The 20,400-nt window shown below is 40.0% G+C and overlaps 1 protein-coding gene across 1 annotated transcript; it reads left to right on the top strand.

Annotated features, from left to right (window-relative positions):
• Positions 1-8,425: 8,425 nt before the first annotated feature.
• Positions 8,426-13,490, top strand: LOC311044215 (beta-1,3-galactosyl-O-glycosyl-glycoprotein beta-1,6-N-acetylglucosaminyltransferase-like; the record flags this gene model as incomplete). Its single annotated transcript, XM_084055657.1, has 4 exons — positions 8,426-8,667; positions 9,299-9,392; positions 9,995-10,402; positions 13,005-13,490. Exons 1-4 carry the CDS (start codon positions 8,429-8,431, stop codon positions 13,488-13,490), a joined length of 1,227 nt encoding a protein of 408 aa, XP_083911783.1. The 5' UTR covers positions 8,426-8,428.
• Between the last annotated feature and the right edge of the window lie 6,910 nt (positions 13,491-20,400).

Below are 20,400 nucleotides of genomic sequence, written 5' to 3'. Positions count from 1 at the left end.
ACACATTCTTCACACAATAGGATCTATCTAACTATTTCCATAGTCAACTAACTCCCTGGTGGCTTCGGGTTCCAACGAGCCTTGATGTTGTCGTGAACAGTCAACTCTCATTCGAGGCACACATTGAAGCCGCAACTCAATCCTGTAGGGTTACATAGTAACTGCGATGTACTTGTCGTAGAAGTAAAAGTACTGAAAATTGGAAATACTCCAGTAAAAATACCTCAATTTTACTTAAGTACAGAACATGAGTAAATGTATTGAATTACTTTTTACACCATTGGCGAGTGAGAACGAGGGTACAGGCAGCAGGGTAAAATGTTGATGATAATAAGTTGTACTCACTCACATAGCTATTTTCATAAAGCTTTAAACTTTGCACTGTCTATAACTAGACATTAATTTAGCATAATCATCCTTGTAAAGTGTTTGTTGCTCTGTAATTATTGGTCCCCTCTTCTCCCCAAGCCAAAAAAATAATAATGTTAAATAATATAGCCATACTCTTTCTGTCAGTCTTCCAGCCAGGCATCCAGAAATAATGTGACCTATCCACTACATTGTTTAACAGTGTGATAGATAGCTAATAAACTACAAAGAGGGTTGTCTGAAAGCCTTGACTTTGCTTACAGTCCAAAGCAAGGTTCTAGTTAGATTAAATTGTTTGATGTAGAGTAGCCCCCTTTCCCTTACCCTTAAATTAGTAATTAAAGTAACATGTGAAATAAGGTGTTTAGTTTGTTGGAGCAATCATCTATCGTATCAACTTAAATATACACACTACACACTACTGAATTGACAGAATTTGTCAGGAATGGCAGTTATGATTTAAGGGTCGCCACTAGACCAATGTCCAACAAGTTATTACAACATTTTAGTTATAATACAAGTAAGGTACTACTAGTAGTAATGCAGTAATAAAGGTAGTGTAAAACTAATAAGCAAAAACGATCATTCAACGATCATTAATAAGCAATGATCATTCATTGCAACTTCTTTGGGTTGAGGTAAAATAAATATCTATATGTTGCACCCAAAAAGAAAAACTATGCAGAATATAGAATAAATGTACATATATGTGTGTTCAAATTGTGATATTTTTTTGCCCAGTATTGGCTTTTTTATTTTCATTCCCTTAAAGTTCATGTCCTGTATATTTGATACACTTATTGACATACGTGTACATTTGATGCTGTGATGCCAAGTGTTGATCCAGTCATTTTAATAAAATGTAATAAAATATATTGCGCTGTAGCTGCGATGCTATCAGCGCCAGGGTACTATTATTTACGGTGTGTCAGTTCCTCACAGTGTACAAGTGGAGTGAGGCCAGATTTCTCTCAACCTTCAATTCAAACTCACCCATTACAGCCAGACTACAAAAGCACTTTCCTGGCACTCAGGAGCTCACAGCAGTGAATGGTGGATATTTCCAATCACTCTGCTGTCAGTCCAAGTGTCAGGTAAACACAGGCCAATGGAAACAGCTTTAGAAAAACCTTGCAGCCATGTCTGTCATACTCCAGCAGCCCTATGACCTATGAAACTATTTCAACGAAGACCTCCAAGTTAAAAGGATAGTCAAATATCTTAATACCAACACCAACTCTGACATTCTGGAGGAAATTGGCCTACACAAGACACTATTTGCCTGAACATTTGTCTTCAGACCCCTCCTCTGAATTTTAAGCTTAATCTATATTCCATCACATGACTGTAGTAGCCTATACTGTAGGGAGTCGGGACTATAAATTAGGCTTTAGTTTGTCTCCCACTGCAGCTCTAGACAGGGGAAATCACATTCTATTGACTGACCTTCTATACACCTGGTGAGAGGGACCTGTGAAGACTCTAGAACAATTAGTGGGAGTGAAGCAGCAGTGCAGACACAGGAACAATCACACTGGTTTGCCTTCATGCACTCAAATTCAACAGTTGCAAAAACAATGCTTTAGGCCTTTGTGTAGTCTTTTGGGGGTCAAAATGAGAGAATGTTATAATATGGAATGTTGTACAGAATGAATGTTTTATGGATGTAACTTGTCTCCGTTAGACATTCAGTGTAATGCCTCTCGCTGTGCTGCGCAATGAATACAGATAGGCAGTGTGCAGAAATGCTGTACTCACACAGGTGACCAAGTCTGAAATGAAGTAATCGTGTACTGTAATTGTGGCAATCATTTCATATTAGCAGTGATAACTGTGACAGTAATAAATGCAGCAGAGGAAAGTGAAAACTTAAATCTCTTTTGGTAAATTACACACTGCTAAGACACTCCTTTCAAACCTTGATGGCATTCTTTTCAATAAACTTTGCTTATAACAATAAATCAAAACTCCAAAGTCCATACTGAAGAATATTATTCAGTGGAAATCTATTGCAATCAATAAATAGGAATAAATTGCTGTTTTAGTCCAGTAACTATTCTTGAGTGATTTTAGATCTTTCCAGTACATCTACAATCGAGCATCGTATTCAACAGACAATATCTACAACAACCCATTGCAACAGTTTCATTGTAATCCAAAATAGGGATAATTTCCTTTCCATAATGATATGATAAAATGTGTGCCTATGATAGCCATGGAATTTCCCAACACAAATCCTTTGTGTGTAGTTATGGCTGTGAAAAAATACCATTGTTTATTTGTGTTTATTTGTCATAACTCATAAATATTCTTTCTTAATTCTCCTTGGTCTGGTGCCATTGTGGTTTGCCTCTGGGCCGGATAGCACCGCATGATTGATGATGCTGACAGAAGATTTGCACCAACAGACAATCTTGCAGTTCTATAACTTAGCTCTATAAGATACTGTTTTAAACATGGTGCCTTAATTGCCACATAAGCGAGAGGAGTTTTGTTCCACAAAATCAGTACACTTAGACCAGGTCATATATGAAAAAGGGCATCTAATGAGATAATTGATTATTTCTGGTTCTTTTTTTATGATATGTTGTGGATGGTGGATCTTATAGTCTGAAACTGCCTACTTGACATGATTAAAGAACAAGAGGACTCTTGTGGTATATTGTCCAAATGGAACACATATGGTTCTAAAAAGATTTACTGTCACTTTATGAAAAACAAAATACTCAGACCCAGACCACTGGGAAAAACATGTCAATATCAGTGCCTCAAAACTTCAGCAGATGAATGATCTTCAATGTGGGGTTTCTAGGTTGGCCAACACCAAAATTCTCGCCCAAGTAGGAATGCAAAAACAGCTTTGTCTCAAGCCCCCATTGTGCTCTCCAGAGGATTTGCATGGTTTCACTTAGCCAACGCTCAGCTTAAAATGCCCCAGTTGCTGTATGGAATAACACAGCATATGATAACTGTAATAAACCAACAATGGAAGCATGTGCTTGATATTGGAGTGTGTCTCTTCCATGTGTCAGTGATTAAGCTACAAGGCAAAACAGCCTTAATGTTGTTTGATTCAGGTGTCATCATCTATCCTTCCTCTTATCAAATCATGAAGAGCGCTATCCTACATCTGTCCTCAAATCATCTTCAAGTCTGTAATCCAACTTTATTTCCATACCAAACACTATGTTTGGAGTGCTGGCAATGCCTCTGCTCCATAAACACATCCTTTCTAAACTTGTATACACTATACAGTAGATATATCGGCCATTCTTTGACTTTTGAAGCGTGATGTGTCTCAATTTGTTTTGGGCATGTCATCATAAGCGAAAAGTTTTACGTAAAAGAAAAATAGCAGATTTACTAGATTGGCTGTTTTTGAATTGTCTTTAATCAAATCAATGTTTTTCAAATTGATTAGAATTGATTTTGCACTTTAATAAGTCTTAGTATCGGTAATCGGTGGGGGGACTCTCCAAAATCGGTATTGGCATCAGACCCAAAAATCGGGCATCGGTCAGGCTCTAGTATACAGTACGTGTCACTATCCAAAAACATTTATTCAATCTTTTTGTTCCCATCTATGGGCCATTTTGTTCTCTGCCATATTAGACAAGATATTCAACTATGGACAGCTGTGTGTTCTGACTCCTGTGGTGAACAAAATCTAACTTTGGAGCACCACCACCGCAGCCATACAGTCCATCAGCATAAACGCTTCACAAATACTTACACACAAAGTATAGAGGTGAGTAAAACACTTCTCCAGCCCAGGGAATTCTGAACAGTTTTCTTTCAGATTGTGTCAACTTCTATTGAGTTACCATTCACAATGTCATAAAATGAAAGACTTTGTGAAAGTGTGTTTCAAATGAATATTTCTCTCTTCATTTGTAGACATTGTTTCCTTCTAGTTCTGTGATGCAACAAGTGAGCAAACTGTAAACATTACAAGGCATCATTTTAGCTTGCACGTTTGATGATTGTTTGGGGTAAGGATACAGTACAATAACAACGCACATATATATTCATCAGCCGTGAATGGAAACAGCGAGATTTCCTCGACCAAAATAATATGGCTGGAATGGAAAGGTTAATTCAAACATAATACAAATGATCATTCCAACTGGCAATTTATCTTGCATGGATAATCAGCATCACACATTTTACCCTTCTAAAATAAGCATCGCTTTACAGACTACAATTGTAGTTGTCGCCTGTCTGCTAAAGCCACTGTCAGATGTGCCTTTTTAATTCTCTAATTAGTGGCGGGTAGGACTCCTATCACTGTCCCCATGCAGTGCCCCACTCAATACAGACATCCCCAAACACACACGGCCTGGTTTTGTCAAATGTTTTATTGAGTGTAGACATCTGGGCTACTGTAAAACATGCATTATCTGTAGAAGGGGGAGAGGAGCAGGTGGCATTGTCCCCGCTGTCAGCTGTGTCACTGCTGGCACCAGTGATGGAGATTAATGAAGTATCTGGAGAGTGTAGTTGCTGATTTATGAGGTCCTTAGTAATCGCCAACATCTTCAGGTGAGGTGGTATAAGAACGCATGTCCAGTCGTGAAAGTTACATCATACAAGGGTTTATTATAGAAGAGTTCACAGTCTCAGACGATAAGCAGCAAGCAGCGTGATGAGCAGCATGATGATCCGAATCTCTAAGTCTGACACACGTCACATTACATGCATATACATTCCTCCTCACTTCTGTTTCCTCCTCCTACTGCTACACCTATTCTCTCTCACCCCCCTCTCTCTCATTACATTACATTACAGTCATTTAGCAGACGCTTTTATCCAAAGCGACTTACAATAAGTGCATTCAACATAGGTAGGGAACGAAACTACTAATCACCAGAAGTCTGAAGTGCATTTTCTGCAAAAACAAGCAACCAAAGAGTATACCTATACCGCTAAGGTAAAAGTGCAATATATCAGCTACCTAATTTCTTAAACAGATGAGACAAAATAACAAAATCAAATGAGCAAGAGCTAAAACAAATAAGTGTATCGACTAAACAAGATCCAATAAAACAATACAACAATAAAACAAGAGTTCGTACAACTAGATAACAAAAAGTAGGCCAGGCAAAGAGGAAGGGTAGTTCCTGAAGAGGTGGGTTTTCAGCCTGCGGCGAAAGATGGGCAGTGACTCTGCTGTCCTGACATCAGTGGGAAGTTCATTCCACCACTGTGGGGCCAGAACAAAAAAAAGTTGTGACCGTGTAGATCGGCCAGAAGGACCCTTGAGTGACGAGGCAATCAGTCGCCCCGAGGTGGCAGACCAAAGTGGTCGGGCAGGGGTGTAAGCATCGACCATAGCCCGGAGGTAAGAAGGAGCTGTTCCTTTCACTGCCCTATAGGCTAGCACCAGGGTTTTAAACTGGATGCGAGCCGCTACGGGGAGCCAGTGTAGAGAACGGAGAAGGATAGTTGTGTGGGAGAACTTGTGGCGGTTGAACACGAGACAAGCCACAGCTTTCTGAACAAGCTCCAGAGGTCTGATGGCAGATGCCGGAGCACCAGCAAGGAGGGAGTTGCAGTAGTCCAGGCGGGAGATGACAAGAGCCTGGATGAGCACCTGGACTGCCTTCTCCGTGAGGACGGAATCCATAGCCTGGCGAATCCTCCTGATGTTGTAGAGGAGGAATCTGCAGGACCGCGTCACTGATGCGATGTGTGCCGAGAACGACAGTTGATCGTCCAAGGTTACACCCAGATTCTTCGCAGTCCAAGTTGACGTCACCACAGCATTATCAATGGTGATGGCCATGTCTCGGTGCGGACAGCCCTTCCCCGGGAGGAACATCAGCTCGGTCTTGTCCAGGTTGAGCTTCAGGTGGTGCGTCGACATTCACTCCGAGATGTCAGCTAGACAAGCAGCAATGCGAGGATGAGAGGATCAGCTGGGTGTCATCGGCATAGCAGTGGTAGGAAAAGCCATGGGAGTGGATGACAGCACCAAGAGATGTAGTGTAGAGAGAGAAAAGAAGAGGACCCAGAACCGAGCCTTGGGGAACCCCAGTAGTGAGCCTGTGAGGTTCTGACACAGACCCTCTCAGCATCACCTGGTAGGAGCGACCTGTCAGGTAGGATGCAAACAAGGAGAGTGCAGAGCCTGAGACACCCACTTTGAACTCTCTCCAGGGTCTCTCTCTCTCCAGGGTCATGTGTCAGCATTATCTCATCAATTTCTCCCAATGTCTTATTTCCCAAGCATGTTCTCACCACAGTTCTCACCACAGAAATGCACAAACATGTTATCGCACCAACCCAGATTTGGCTCTAACAAGGGGTTACATTAGTTCTCCTGCTGCAGATGTGACTTATAGTCATTGGAATACCTTCTGAGGGCAGCATTATAGTCACATCTGCAGCAAGCATAACCCCTTGTTTGAGGCAAATCTGTGTTGAACATGATTTGTGGAGCTCCCTCTGGTGTTCACTTGTGCTTGTGTGAGTCTTTAATGCTATTGAAGTAGTTTGACAGGTAGGCTACATGGTCTCTGTGGTGTTGCATATCTTGTAGACCAGGCCCATTGCAAGTTGCTGTACTCTGTCCTCTACCCTGAGCCATCCCACCCAAGCAAAATGAGCAGGGGTTAAGTGAGTTAGGTGTGAGGCCAAGCAGTAGCCTGACCAGTTTCAGTATTTAGTTATCAATATCCAAATACTGAATCAAGCAACTTAAAAACTGTCTGGAGTGCTCACAAAAGCCTCAGTAGGCCTGGATATTAAAATGACCCCAAACACGTTTGAAAGTTAAATATCCCTATTATGTGTACTTGTGTGGTGATATGGGCACCCCCAATGCCCCCCATTGCTACTTGATATGACATTAATATGTTCCAACATACTGCCTGCTGGCATGTCTCAGTATATCAGGGATCTTCTTTATGCTGTGCTGTCTCTGGCGCCTGAATTTCCTGTGGGATCAATAAAGGTATCAATCAATCAGTCATATAGATATACTAGATAGATAGATAGATATTATCTATCGATCTATCTATGCTAATTAGCCTACATGACATAAAAAGGCAAAAATATTAGTGTTCTAACCATTTCATGAAATAACAACATTCAGAAATAACGACTTACCATACGCTAGGGGAAAAAATTCAGACACGTAATTAACGCTTAATTAACGCTTATATTAGTAAAGCTTTAAATAACAAGTAAAACTGTGAATGTTTTCTTTTCGCCACTTGGTGGCACTAATACTTCAGATACGGTAGGTTGGGGGAAAAAAGCAACCGACCTGGCTGCTTCCCCATCCATATAAAAGGTCAAATCAATATGGTCAATTGAGTCAGTAGCAGTCAAAAGCACAAGGCAGGATGTCACCACGCTGTCTGGTAAAGCTATTCAACATTTTCGTTTTCGAGAGAGTAAGTAGACCCCATATAATTGCCCTATATAAGTTGAATGTATTAAATTAATATTTTATGGCTACAACACAGCTGACATGTTATGGTTTGTTTGATTGATTAATTTTGATTTGATTGATTTATCACTGAACAGCAGCTATAGGATGAGTGTGTATTTATTATCTTACCTCACTTGCAGGATTAATAGCCTAACTCATGTGACAATAAAGAAACCACCCACCTGGACCTTTGCATCTTGAGAGGAAACATAATATGGATATTATGTTACTGACTGGAATCATTTTTATATTTTCATGGAATTCTTTGTTTATTGATTTTGATGGACTGTAGCCTACCTAGTTTTGAGTCAAAGTATAGCCTACATTTTGATTGTTTCAACAATCAAGTGTCATAGGCTGTAGTCATAAATTGGTTATCTTGCCTTCTATTTAATGAAACAACTTTGCACTGACTAGCCTATTGCCTATACTATAAGAAATCATTGAAGAGTTTACACACTTGAGCAAACAGCCTTCAGTCCTGCCATGTTCAAGCAGTAGGATCCATTTTTATCCCCTTAAATGGCATATTTTGTTACAAGGCTGGGCGTAACTTTATTACAAGGATGTAATTGCCGCCTCCGCTGGCTAATTTTCACTGTCATTCTGGGATCATTGTGGATGCTTTTAATGTATGCCACCTCAAAGATGGACTGGGTTACTGGCTACAAACACAGTTATAGCTGGTTGGAATACACAGCTGTAGATGGGAGCCCTGAAGATAACTCTAACTGCTCTGCAATCCTGCAAGGAGACACTGAGGCACTGCTGGAGGCCAAGCTACTGAAAATCACTAAAGACTTCAAGAGTAGTGTCCTGATCCCTGATGAGTATTACATCAATGCCACCCAGGACTGCAGGTGAGGTTCTGTAAAACAAATAAAGCAGTGGTGGAAAAAGTTTTTTTTTTTTACCTAAGTAAAAGTATCAATACTGCAATGTAGAAATACTCTTATTACAAGTAAAAGTCTGGCATTCAAAATGTACTTGAGTAAAAGTACAAAAGCATTGGTATCAAAATGTACTTACAGTACCAAAAGTAGAAAGTATTCATTGTTTTCAAGTTTTCAAATAAAATGTATTAAAATATTTTGAAAATAGTAGATCTACAAGCTCACAATATCGCAACGCATTGTGAGCTTTTAGATTGACTATTTTCAAATGGCCGAAATGTATAGGCTGAAGTGTGTAATGTATGCTTTGTAATAATAATTAAAATCTACAAAGTAACTAAAGTTTTCAAATATAGTGGAGTAAAAGTATAATATTTGCCTCTGAGATATAGTGGAGTAGAAATGTGGAAATACTCCACAAAAGAAGTACAGTAGACCTACTTGAGTAAATGTACTCACTTTACACCACTGAACAAAAGCATGTATATTGATTATTATTACAGCATTGAAATGTAACAGTTGCAGTTTTTAATTAACATTAAGTTGCATGAATCTCCCATAGTGAATCAATTATAAGCTAATAATATATTTATTACAGAAAGTTCAAGTTAAGCAGGAAGTATTTGATGTTCCCTCTGAGCCAAGAAGAGAAGGACTTCCCCCTGGCCTTTTCTATTGTTGCCCACCATAAGGTATAATTGTTCTTTTCTGTGATGCATGTGAAGACAATTATGAAGTTTTGCGCGTGTGTGAAAAGGCAATTATGTTTGTATAGGCAGATTGGGAACACAAATCAGACCAGGAATGTAAATGACTGCAGTGACCCCCATCTCTGTCCAAATTGACCTAAAAATAACGAAGTACTGTAGTTAGAAGAACAAGCAGTCAAAGCGATCCAAGCCATTTATAGCCATTTGGTATGTAATATAAAACATCTGTATGATAAATTTTTATCACATAACTCCAGATAAATGTTTGTAAAAAATCTGTAGGAGTAGAAAAAAGTGTGATTAGAATTTCTTTTAGTCTATCTGACGTATGGTGCAAGACTTATACGCCAAAATACAGTATAAAGTGAGCTGTTATAGAACCACCACCATGGAGGCAGATTTGAATAAAATATTTGGGAATTGACACCCATAGCCTTTGACCGTGGTTAATCTTACTAGTTTTTGCGATTGGCCACGGACACAGGGGTAAAAACACAATCTGCGGTAGAGATAATGACAGATTAAAATATAATGCAAATGATGAATATTGGTACAAAAGCATTTAATTATTTTTATTCATATAGGTGCAGAACTTTGAGCATCTGCTGCGAGCCATCTACGCCCCTCAGAATGTTTATTGCATCCATGTTGACAAGAAGGCGGAGGCTTCAGTCCTGGCTGCTGTCTCGGGTATCTCTTCTTGTTTCCCTAATGTCTTCATGGTCAGCCAGCCTGTGAGTGTAGTCTACGCTGCCTGGTCACGCGTACAGGCTGATCTCAACTGCATGGCTGATCTTCTCTACAATGTTAGCACAACCTGGAAGTATTTCATCAACCTGTGTGGTCAGGATTTCCCTCTGAAAACCAACCTAGAAATTGTGAGGAGCGTGCGAGCACTGAATGGTAGAAACAGCATGGAGTCAGAGCAAATGACTGGTTGGAAGAAGGAGAGGGTGAAGTCAGTTCATCAGATAGTAGATGGACAGATCAAGGTAATCATTCATATGCATATATTTCCCCCCCAAGTTGTGAATCGTGTTTTTTTTGTTATCAATTGTTTTTATTATCATATACATTTTTCAACAAAAACAAGATACAAACACATACACAACTTAAAAACAACACAGAAGGTTAATTAAAATAATAATACAAATTATAATAATAAATATAGCTGCAAGCAGCGATAATACGGGGCCAGTGAGAGAGAGAGAGAGAGACAGACAGACAGACATGGAAACTGGAGAGAGAGAGAGAGAGTAATGGAAACTGGAGAGAGAGAGAGGGAGAGGGAGAGGGAGAGAGAGAGAGAGAGAGAGAGAGAGAGAGAGAGAGAGAGAGAGAGACATGGAAACTGGAGAGAGAAACGGTATAGATTGGAGAGAGAGAGAGAGAGAGAGACATGGAAACGGAATAGATTGAAGAGAGAGAGAGAGAGAGAGAGCGCGCGCCATGGAAACGGAATAGATTGAAGAGAGACATGGAAACGGAATAGATTGATGAGAGAGATAGATGGAAACGGAATGGATTGATTGGACATCTCAACCTATTGCCACTAACAGGAATCGAACTCTCAACCTTAGGACTAATAGGCTGCAACACTACCTATAGTGCTATAGCTTTGTCCAGGCTGATGTTGTCTGTTGAAGATCATAAACTCTTGCCTTCTGTCATGAACCAAGCCACCACTAAGATCACTCGTTCACAAACCATTTACCAATAGAGAAATTGTATGTCTCCTCGCAACCGAAAACAGTGAAAGCAGCCGATCTACAAGCTCAGAAACACGTTGCTATCTGAAAAGTTTTGAGATTGTAGATCGGCTATTTTCAGAATGAAGTATGTCATACATTGAAAAAACGTACTCTCAAATAAGCATTTCAGGTTATCTTTACCATTTGCACATGCATTCATTGATACAGTCATGTTGTTTGCAATTCAACTTAAATGAAGTCTGCATCAAGTGAGGCTTGAACTGGCGACCTTGAAATTGTGAGGCACTCATTTAAGGGAGACGCCATTGGACCAACAGACAAGGAACTGTGAAAAAGGAGATCACACAGATGATACAGTTTCACGCAAATAGCTGAAAAATCCTGGGTTTAAGTGTTTTTCAAACTGCTCAAAATTGCAGACAATCTAAGGGCGGAGCTTACTGGTCAAAGCGATAGATGTGTTCCTCAGACGCGTCGCTAGGTCTCTACTAGGTTGGGGGCTTAGCCCCGCAGGCAACGGGCACATTAGGGTTAGGGGTAGGGTTAGGTTAGGGTGATAGATATATAATTAAAAAAGAAAAAAAAAACGTTTTATTTTTTTATTTTTCTTATTGGTGGCTTTGGATAAAACATTGGTGGCTATAGCCACCAAAGCCCCCGCCTAACGACGCCACTGGTGTTCCTCATGAGTCAAGGCACAAGTGTAAGCAAGTTTCACGACTTTCGGCCAAACGAGGCATGACTTTTGCCTGTTTAAAGTTTGCATTTTCAAAAAATTGCTATAGCGCCCCCCTTTGGCCAATTGGAGTGAGATTGGTTTCAGTGATATTTGGAATGACTCTCTACATTACTGCAACGTTTCAAAGAAATGTGAGTCTTGCATGTATGTGTTAGGGGCAGATGAATAATTTTCATAAAACTGCAATAGTTAAAATCTATTTCCTCCTGGGGTTTTTGAGTAATCTGCACGAAACATTTTACACATGAACTTAGGACCTTTGCCGACAAAACAAAAGCGGCAGATTTTCCATAAGTGAAAAAATGCAGAAGTTATGAGCCAATGGTTGTTTTTCATATAATTCAAAATGGTGGGAGATCTAAAGGTTAGAGGTCAAAAGTCAGAGGGTGAAAGTTGTTCAACATGAGGAGAAGCATATGTGTATCCAAGTTTCATGGCTGTAGGTCAAACAGGGCATGAGTTGTACCTGTTCAAAGTTGGCATTTTTCAATTGAGTGCTATAGCGCCACCTTTGGACGAAAGATTGTGAGAATTATTTCTTGATCGTTTTTCATGACCATCTACCATATGGCCGAGTTTCGTAAAAAGCGACAGCACGGTTCAGCCAGAACTGCGAAAAGTGGCAGAAGAAGAACTAAAATACTGCCAATAATAAAACAGGTCCAGAGCTGAGAGCTCTGTCCCTGTAATAAACCCACCCACCCCTCCCCAGACCAACAATGTCTCGAAATGCAAGGGCCAAACACCATGCATACCTGTGCAAGGTCATAACACTGTGTACAACACTTAAACCAAGTCTTTAAGCTTATCTGCGACGTTAGACCACATATCAATGTTCCTCTCACTTGCTCCATGTAATCTCGCCGTTGAAAGTTCTAAATAAAATATATCTAAAAACGTTAAAGCCCATTGGCGAAATGTTAGGGTATGAAGTTGTGAATCATGTTTAATGTTTTTTGCTGGGTTGGTGATGTCGGATTTTATTGTCAAAAGTCTCTTTGTTTTTTCATTGTCTTTTTGGATAAGAAATGTGCAGCCAATTAGTTGTATGTTAAGCATCACTATACATAGAATATATTCCATTTATATTGCTTTCAATTATAAGACACACAATATTCATTTATTTATTCTTTCTCATTTAAGAAAACGGAGCAGGCTAAGAGCCCACCACCTTTTGATCTGCCCATCTTCTCAGGAAATGCCTACATCGTGGTTAGCCGGGGCTATGTCCGAAGTGTGTTGGAAGACAACCGCATACAGGAACTGATCAGTTGGGCAAAAGACACGTTCAGTCCTGATGAGTTTCTCTGGTCCACCATCCAGCGCATGCCTGCTGTTCCTGGCTCAGTGTGGCCAAATTCCAAATATGATATGACGGATATCAATGCTATTGCACGGCTAGTGAAGTGGGTGTGGCATGAGGGGCCACAGGGAAAGCTGAAGGCTGTGTACCCAGAGTGTCATGGCACACATGTTAGGTCAATATGTGTATATGGTGCTGGGGATCTGCAGTGGATTATTCAGCAACATCACCTTTTTGCCAATAAGTTTGATGTAGACACGGACGTCATCGCTATCCAATGTCTGGAAAAGTACCTCAGAAACAAGGCACTGGCACAGCAACATTAAGTGTTTTCAGAAGGTCTCAGACTCACAGACCCAAGAATGCCTTGATTATTTTCAGCAAAGACATTTGCTGAAAAAAAAAAACAAGGACTGCACTGTCTACGGGCATTTTAGAAGATATTTTATGTCTGGTTCAAAACCACTTGAACCTTACTTTCACTTGCACTCTTACTATTTATTTAAAAAGAAACTGCAATTTTGTGGGAAACAATTCAAACAATAAGTTGAATTTGGTGTGATTTTCCAGTGAGTCAGCACTGACATGAAAGGAAATCAAAAAGCTAGCAATTAACATTTTTTATGCTGTGTCAGTAGTGCGATACACTGTAACTGAAATTAAAATAATCTGGGTTTTTATGATCTTGTTTGGGATAATTGAACCAATAGTATTTCTATAGCCGACACATTTTTATAATGCAATTGTTATAATTACTCTAAAATATATACATTTTATTATGATATTCATGTTTTTTTTCTCTTCACGTTCCTCACATTTAAAACTTGTATTTCCTTGAATTTGACATAAAATATGTGGACTGAAAACAAGATGTTTTTTTCTCTTATCTCAGTACTGCTCACATCAAAAATAAGAAAACATTATATCCCAGAAATCAATAGGTACTACTAACAATATAAGAAAATATTGTGGAAACTATAAATAAAGAGGAAATGTGTTCTTATATCACTTCCTACATGAGGCCCAATTGTCTTCCATGATTAGATATGTCCATCCATATATGTTTACCATGTAAGCAAGTATGTTTGATGACTATGGAATGACTTGCCTCTTGAGCTCTGCCTATAGCAGTCTAATTGAAGTTTAAGGTACTAATTAATGCATGCTTTTTTAATATATTATACATATTATGGAGGCCATCACCCCTGCCCACACACACGCGTTAAAGTCTATTTAAGTATATCATGTCATGTAAATATATATTAAGTTCTAAATAAAAACGTGTTTCACTCCCACTTTATGTTGCATCGCTTTTTCCCCTAGACGGGGACGTAACAATATAATATCCATTCCAGGTTTTATCAGCCTTTGGTCGTGAGGTTACACTGTAAACAAACGTCTTATTCTCTTCATTACACGTGAGAGTCAGCTATTTACTTTAACAAAAATAAGACCGGCGATACACATGTATCAGAGATTTATTTGAACAATACGGAAGATACAGGTACTTCTGATGGCCCGTACAGAATTGTAACGTACGTGGCCATGAGGTAAGCACTTTATATTTGAAATTTGAACGTTTATGTAGATGTATGGGTTGTAATGGAGAAAACCAGGTTGAAGTTCAGCCATGATGCTCGTGACGGACGAGCGTTGTGTGATCCATGGCTAGGTTGTGATCCATGGCTGAGCTGAGCGGCTATGTGCACATGCGCGTGACGTCATTAAAATAGAGCTCCACTAGCTCAAAAACCCACAGCACATCCCTGATGGGAGGGAACTTTCACCAACTTTTCCTCTCGCTGTGGAGATGGCGACGTTAAGACACTAATAGGCATATAAATTAATGCTCAACATAATTGTATGTGTTGTTGGTGCATAGCCTTTTTTTCCCTTTTCCTCCTGCCATGGAGATGGCAAAATTATATGATTATAATGCTCAACATAAATTATATTTGTTGCTGTTGGTGCGATCTGTTTCCACAGTATGTGTTGCTTTTTTCTGCATAGTTATTGCTTTGACAAGGTGTCAACTGAACTACTATTAAAATCAAGAACACTCTGCTTCAAGCAGTAACATTTTCTCTTTCAAATTGATCTGTACAATAAACAAACCTTTGTACAATCTTTAAATCATGTGTACAATACAAATACATTTTATAAAGAACCTTATACACTTCTTCTGCCTTAAGCAGTCAAACAGGTTTCTGTTTACCAAGAGAATCTTAAGTGCAAACAAAAAACAGTTAACCTTAAATGCAAAGACAAAATAAACAAAATAACCGTGCCAACTTATGTGGCTTCACCTTTGTGTCTCAACACTTTGACACCTTACTGTATGTTTGAAAACCTTGTTGAGCACATTTAAGACCTCAGTCCATGACCTCTGTCAGGCGGCCTACCAATTTTGCCCTCTCCCACCTTGACATATCCTAGGGGTAAACTTTTTCTTTGTGTCCCCTTTGGAAGGTGTGGAGGCTCCTCCACCACTCTCCTTGTACACCTTCTTAACTACGTCATATTGCTTCTTCTCTCTCTCACCTCTTTGAAAGTGAACTTTCCTGTGTACCCTTCCTTGTGGCACCTTTGGTTGCTGCTTTCATAGCAGTCGCAGGCTTGTCCTTACTACAAGCTGCTGTAATCTTGGGGCTCTTTTTAACAGTAGCTTGCAGTCTGGGTCCAGTTACTTTCCTTGCCACCTCCTTGTTGAGGTTGAAAGTAACTGAGCAACCAGTACCCTGAAAACCAGGGTCTTTGACTTGTTTGCTCACCTGAGCTTCTTGTTGCCTTTCCTTAACATCTTTCCTTTTCTTGTGCTGCTTGCCTGTGCCCCCCCAATACTAGTAGGGGTGTCGAAAATTATCGATGTGAATCGATAATCGATTTTAACATTAACGATGCGACTACATCGATGCGCATCGTATCGAATCGTTTTGTATTTAATATTTAATCATCTCTGAATCGAATCGAAGCCCATGTTTCGGATATGCATCGTATCGCCTTGGAGTGGACAGATGCACACCCCTAATAAACACAATGGTGTGATACATTTACTTACCATCCATCTTATTCCAGTATTTGAAGGTCAGCCAAGCCATGCAACTTTAACTTTATAGATTAAGTTGGGAAATTTCATTAAACCTGTAGCGGATAACAACCAGATCGCACTGCATCGTATCGAATCGTATTGAATCGTATCAAATCGTATCAAATTCCAAACAAATCGAAATCGCATGTAATTGCACCCAATAGAATCGAATCGTTTTGTATTTAATATTTAATTATCTCTGAATCGAATCGAAGCCCATGTATCGGATACGCATCGTATCGCCTTGGAGTGGACAGATGCACACCCCATAATAACTAGTGATGCTGCACGGCAGGCTTTCTTCTACACATACAACTGTTCTGTTGCAGATTGCTTCCTCTGTTTCTTGAATCTGGACATGAGCATCATGGACAACATTTTGAGAGATTTGAATACATTTGTCTAATTTGCGACGCAGGTAACTGGTTGGAATTTCGATTTTTTTCATATGCATTATAAATGCCTTTTAATTCATCCAGATCCTTTTCCACAGCATTAATATATTCTTGTAAATCACTTACTTGGTGGAGCCTTGTTAATGACACATGATTTTATTTTATTTTCTTGTACTTTCCAGTGTAGGCCTACATAAACACAATCAAAACGATACAACTTCTCAGTTACTGTGTACTCTCTTTGAGGCTCAAACACTTCATCTATGGTGGTTCCAGCATCTTTAGTTTTACTCTGTGGTGCTGGTTCTTGAGTTAGTTGTTTAACAATGTTGGACTCTTTAGCTGTTTGACACATTTTTAATAAGTTGATCAACCCACACAACTTATTTTACACAACCAGTCCAATTAAACCTTTAAAAAACATTTTCCTAACACTCAGAATAGGATGTCAGATGAGGCTTGCTTTCAATTCAACATTTAACCAGAACTTCAAAAGACCACCAAGTTGAACCACACAAAGAGAAATGTCCTACTTCAATGTCCATTTCCACAACAAGCTTTTTTACTTTGCATAAATGAAATAACTTAATGAAATGCGCCCTTGTGGTGGCATTATCAAGTGTTCTTGTTTTGACACAATACAATCCAGTTCCTTGTAGCCTTCACTCCTTGTCACCATTCAAATATTCACTTTTAGTGACTGACCTTAAAATTGTCTTCGGAATGAAGCCTTTGCTTGATGAACCCGTGTGTCCTTGCACGTTAAAAGAGTGGCTGTGCCTGTGTGTGTTGCCGTCTTGGTGAGATGTCGTCTGGCATGAAGGGGTTAACGAAACGAACGTCCACCACGCAGTTCCGTCTGAACTGCGAGCCGAATCCTGTGTTGGAAAATGGGCTCGGCTTCACGCAGGTCCGTGGTCTGGCTGCGGTCGGGTAGACGCCACGCAGATTCGTTGATTCCGCGTGGAGCTGCATCAAGTTCGACTGTCACTCCCTCCAGTAGTCATAAACGACACATCACATGGTCCTGCATACTGATAGTTTATTTGAAGCACTCAAATAACGTCAACGTCGAACTACATAAAATAAAGCATAAACAAACAAACACTCGCATTAACAGAAACATGACGTAAACATTGTACTAATAAACAAACACATAACAAACTAGAAAATGTGCTCCTCGGAGCACAGGTCTCCGCCAGCGGACCTGTGCTATTTTAACCAAAGGAAATCACTTACCCTATCTTTAACCATAGTTTTCTAGAAATGTTCTAATTCTTACTAAAAATAGAACATTGTTACTATATTGGCTCTTTGACCAGGAGAAACAGACATTTTTGTCATTTAGGGATTCAAGTGTTCTTTTCTGTTTCTTAGCTTGGGCCTTCTGCTGTCGGCGTTGCGCCTTTGCTTCTTCACCAGGTTTCAGACGATGATTTGCTGCTTCTTCAGTTCGCGTAATGGGAGTTAGTTGCATTGTGTGATCTCAGCTGTGATCTAAGTTTGTACTGGGAAGTACTGTTCCTGATTGATCCTGTCTAAGCTATTTATATTACATATTGTGATGTCACGTGAAGCTTGACCAATGTTGGGTGTTCTCAGACGGACACACGCGCACGGTCGGGTAATTTGTACTGGAAAGTACTGTTCCTGATTGATCCTGTCTTACCTATTTATATTACATATTGTGATGTCACGTGAAGCTTGACCAATGTTGGGTGTTCTCAGACGGACACATACAGAGACGGACGGAGAGGAAAAGATACTCTCCATTAATCCTGTCAATATTACATTTTGTCACGTGTCACTTGACCAATGTTAGCTTGGATGATGGATAGGTGTGACTTTTGTCACTTCGAAACATATAAATGATGTTTTGAAGTGACACACCTATTTATAGGTCTCTATTTCATCATGCGTCTCGCTAGCCAATCAAAGCACACCCTTTCAACATATTGTCACGTGTCACGTGAAGCTTGACCAATGTTAGCTTGGTGGACACACGGAAGGACGAGAACGAAAACATAGTCTCCTGGCGGAGACAATAAAGCAAATACAAACAAACACACCTTGCTGGCTGCATATAGACTTGTAAAGGGAATGAGTCCACGTGCCCACGACAGACTCACAGCAACACAACTGCAATACAAATCATTTCATCAACCAAACGTTCAAACCCATATAATGTTCAATATGCGATTCTTTAGGCATTAAAAGTCCAGGACAACCACATACCTGTCTCACACTCTCCCTGTCCCTCTCTCACCTCAAGGGGGGAAGTGCAACCACTAACGTGTCCCAAACTCCCTTATAACTCCCTTATGCTCAGGTATTCTGACACTGCGTATTCTCTGTTTAGGGCCAGATAGCATTCTAGTTTACTCTGCTTTTGTGTTGCTTCTTTCCAATGTGTCAGGTAGTTTTCCTTTTGCTGTTTTATAATTTTGTTTGGTCCAATGGGTTTTCTATCTCGTGGCTCTGTTTTGTGTTTGTGCCCGGAGTTCCATGGCCAGCTGGCTGAGGGGGCATCTCTCTAGAGTTTCGCTGTGTGTGAGTGCCTTGTTATGGAGTGCATCTAGGTCGCTTTCTTTTAGGTGGTTGTAGAACTTAAGTGCTCTCTTTTTTATTTTGATTATGAGTGGGTATCGTCCTAATTCTGCCCTGCATGCATTATTTGGTGTTTTTCGCTGGGTACGGAGAATGGATTTGCAGAATTCTGTGTGTAGGGTCTCGGTTTGGTGTTTATCCCATTTTTCAAGGTCATGGTTTGCTAATGACTAATAACACACACACACACACCACAGAACAGGCCCCGTCTCCACCTGTATCTGTTGAGCAATGAAATAATACATGAAAGTTAAACAGTGTTACACAAACAAACGCACATATATCAACCCTTGTTCACCTTTGCACATACATATACTCATATTTATTCTGTTTAAACGTTTAAATGCCACACCCCAAACAATGGACCGGCACGACAACAGTACCGTGGAACAGACCTGACAATATAAAAACATTTCATTGTAGACCATACAAAATACAGTAAAAGCGAGGATACAAAACAGAACCAAACAGGCTTACCGGTTAACAGGTCAGTAGGCTACTCAGCACTCAATCATCCCTCGCAACACGTTACCGGCAGTGTTGTGAGGACCCACAGATTATCGACCTGTTCGCTGCCTGTTCACATATTATTCTTGGGCTGAAAACGTTTGAGCACCACTGATATACAGTAGTAGGTTTTTCAGAAAACTGTTAGGATTTAGAAGACATTTGTAGAATCGACCTCAGGTCTTAATTTATGTCTCACTGTATTCTGTTTTTCTCTGCACCCCTCCCCCTTCACTTTTTCTCTTTCGCTCTCTTCCGTTAACCTGCAATCCTCTCTCAGTTCTGCTACACTGCCCATTACCTTTAAGTGCCTGGAAGAAAATAACAAGGTGGATAAGCGTGTGACCCGTTTTGTGCTTCCCGTTGGTGCTACCATCAACATGGATGGCACAGCCCTGTATGAAGCCCTGGCAGCCATCTTTATTGCTCAGGTCAACAATTATGACCTTAACTTTGGACAGATTCTCACTATCAGGTTTGTATACTTTTGTTCCTTAACAATGTTCACAAATTCCTTTCACTATATTATAGCATGTTTTAGTGTGATTATTTGTTTCCAAACTGAAATGACCCCAAAAGGTTTCCTGATAAAAATGGGGTTGATTATTACTGTCTTCTGTGGGTTCTTTGCCAAGATTT

This window comes from Gymnoscopelus microlampas, assembly GCF_963454915.1.
Source record: "Gymnoscopelus microlampas genome assembly, chromosome: 4".
Lineage (NCBI taxonomy): Eukaryota > Metazoa > Chordata > Actinopteri > Myctophiformes > Myctophidae > Gymnoscopelus > Gymnoscopelus microlampas.
This window is presented reverse-complemented; position numbering and strand designations above follow the sequence as displayed.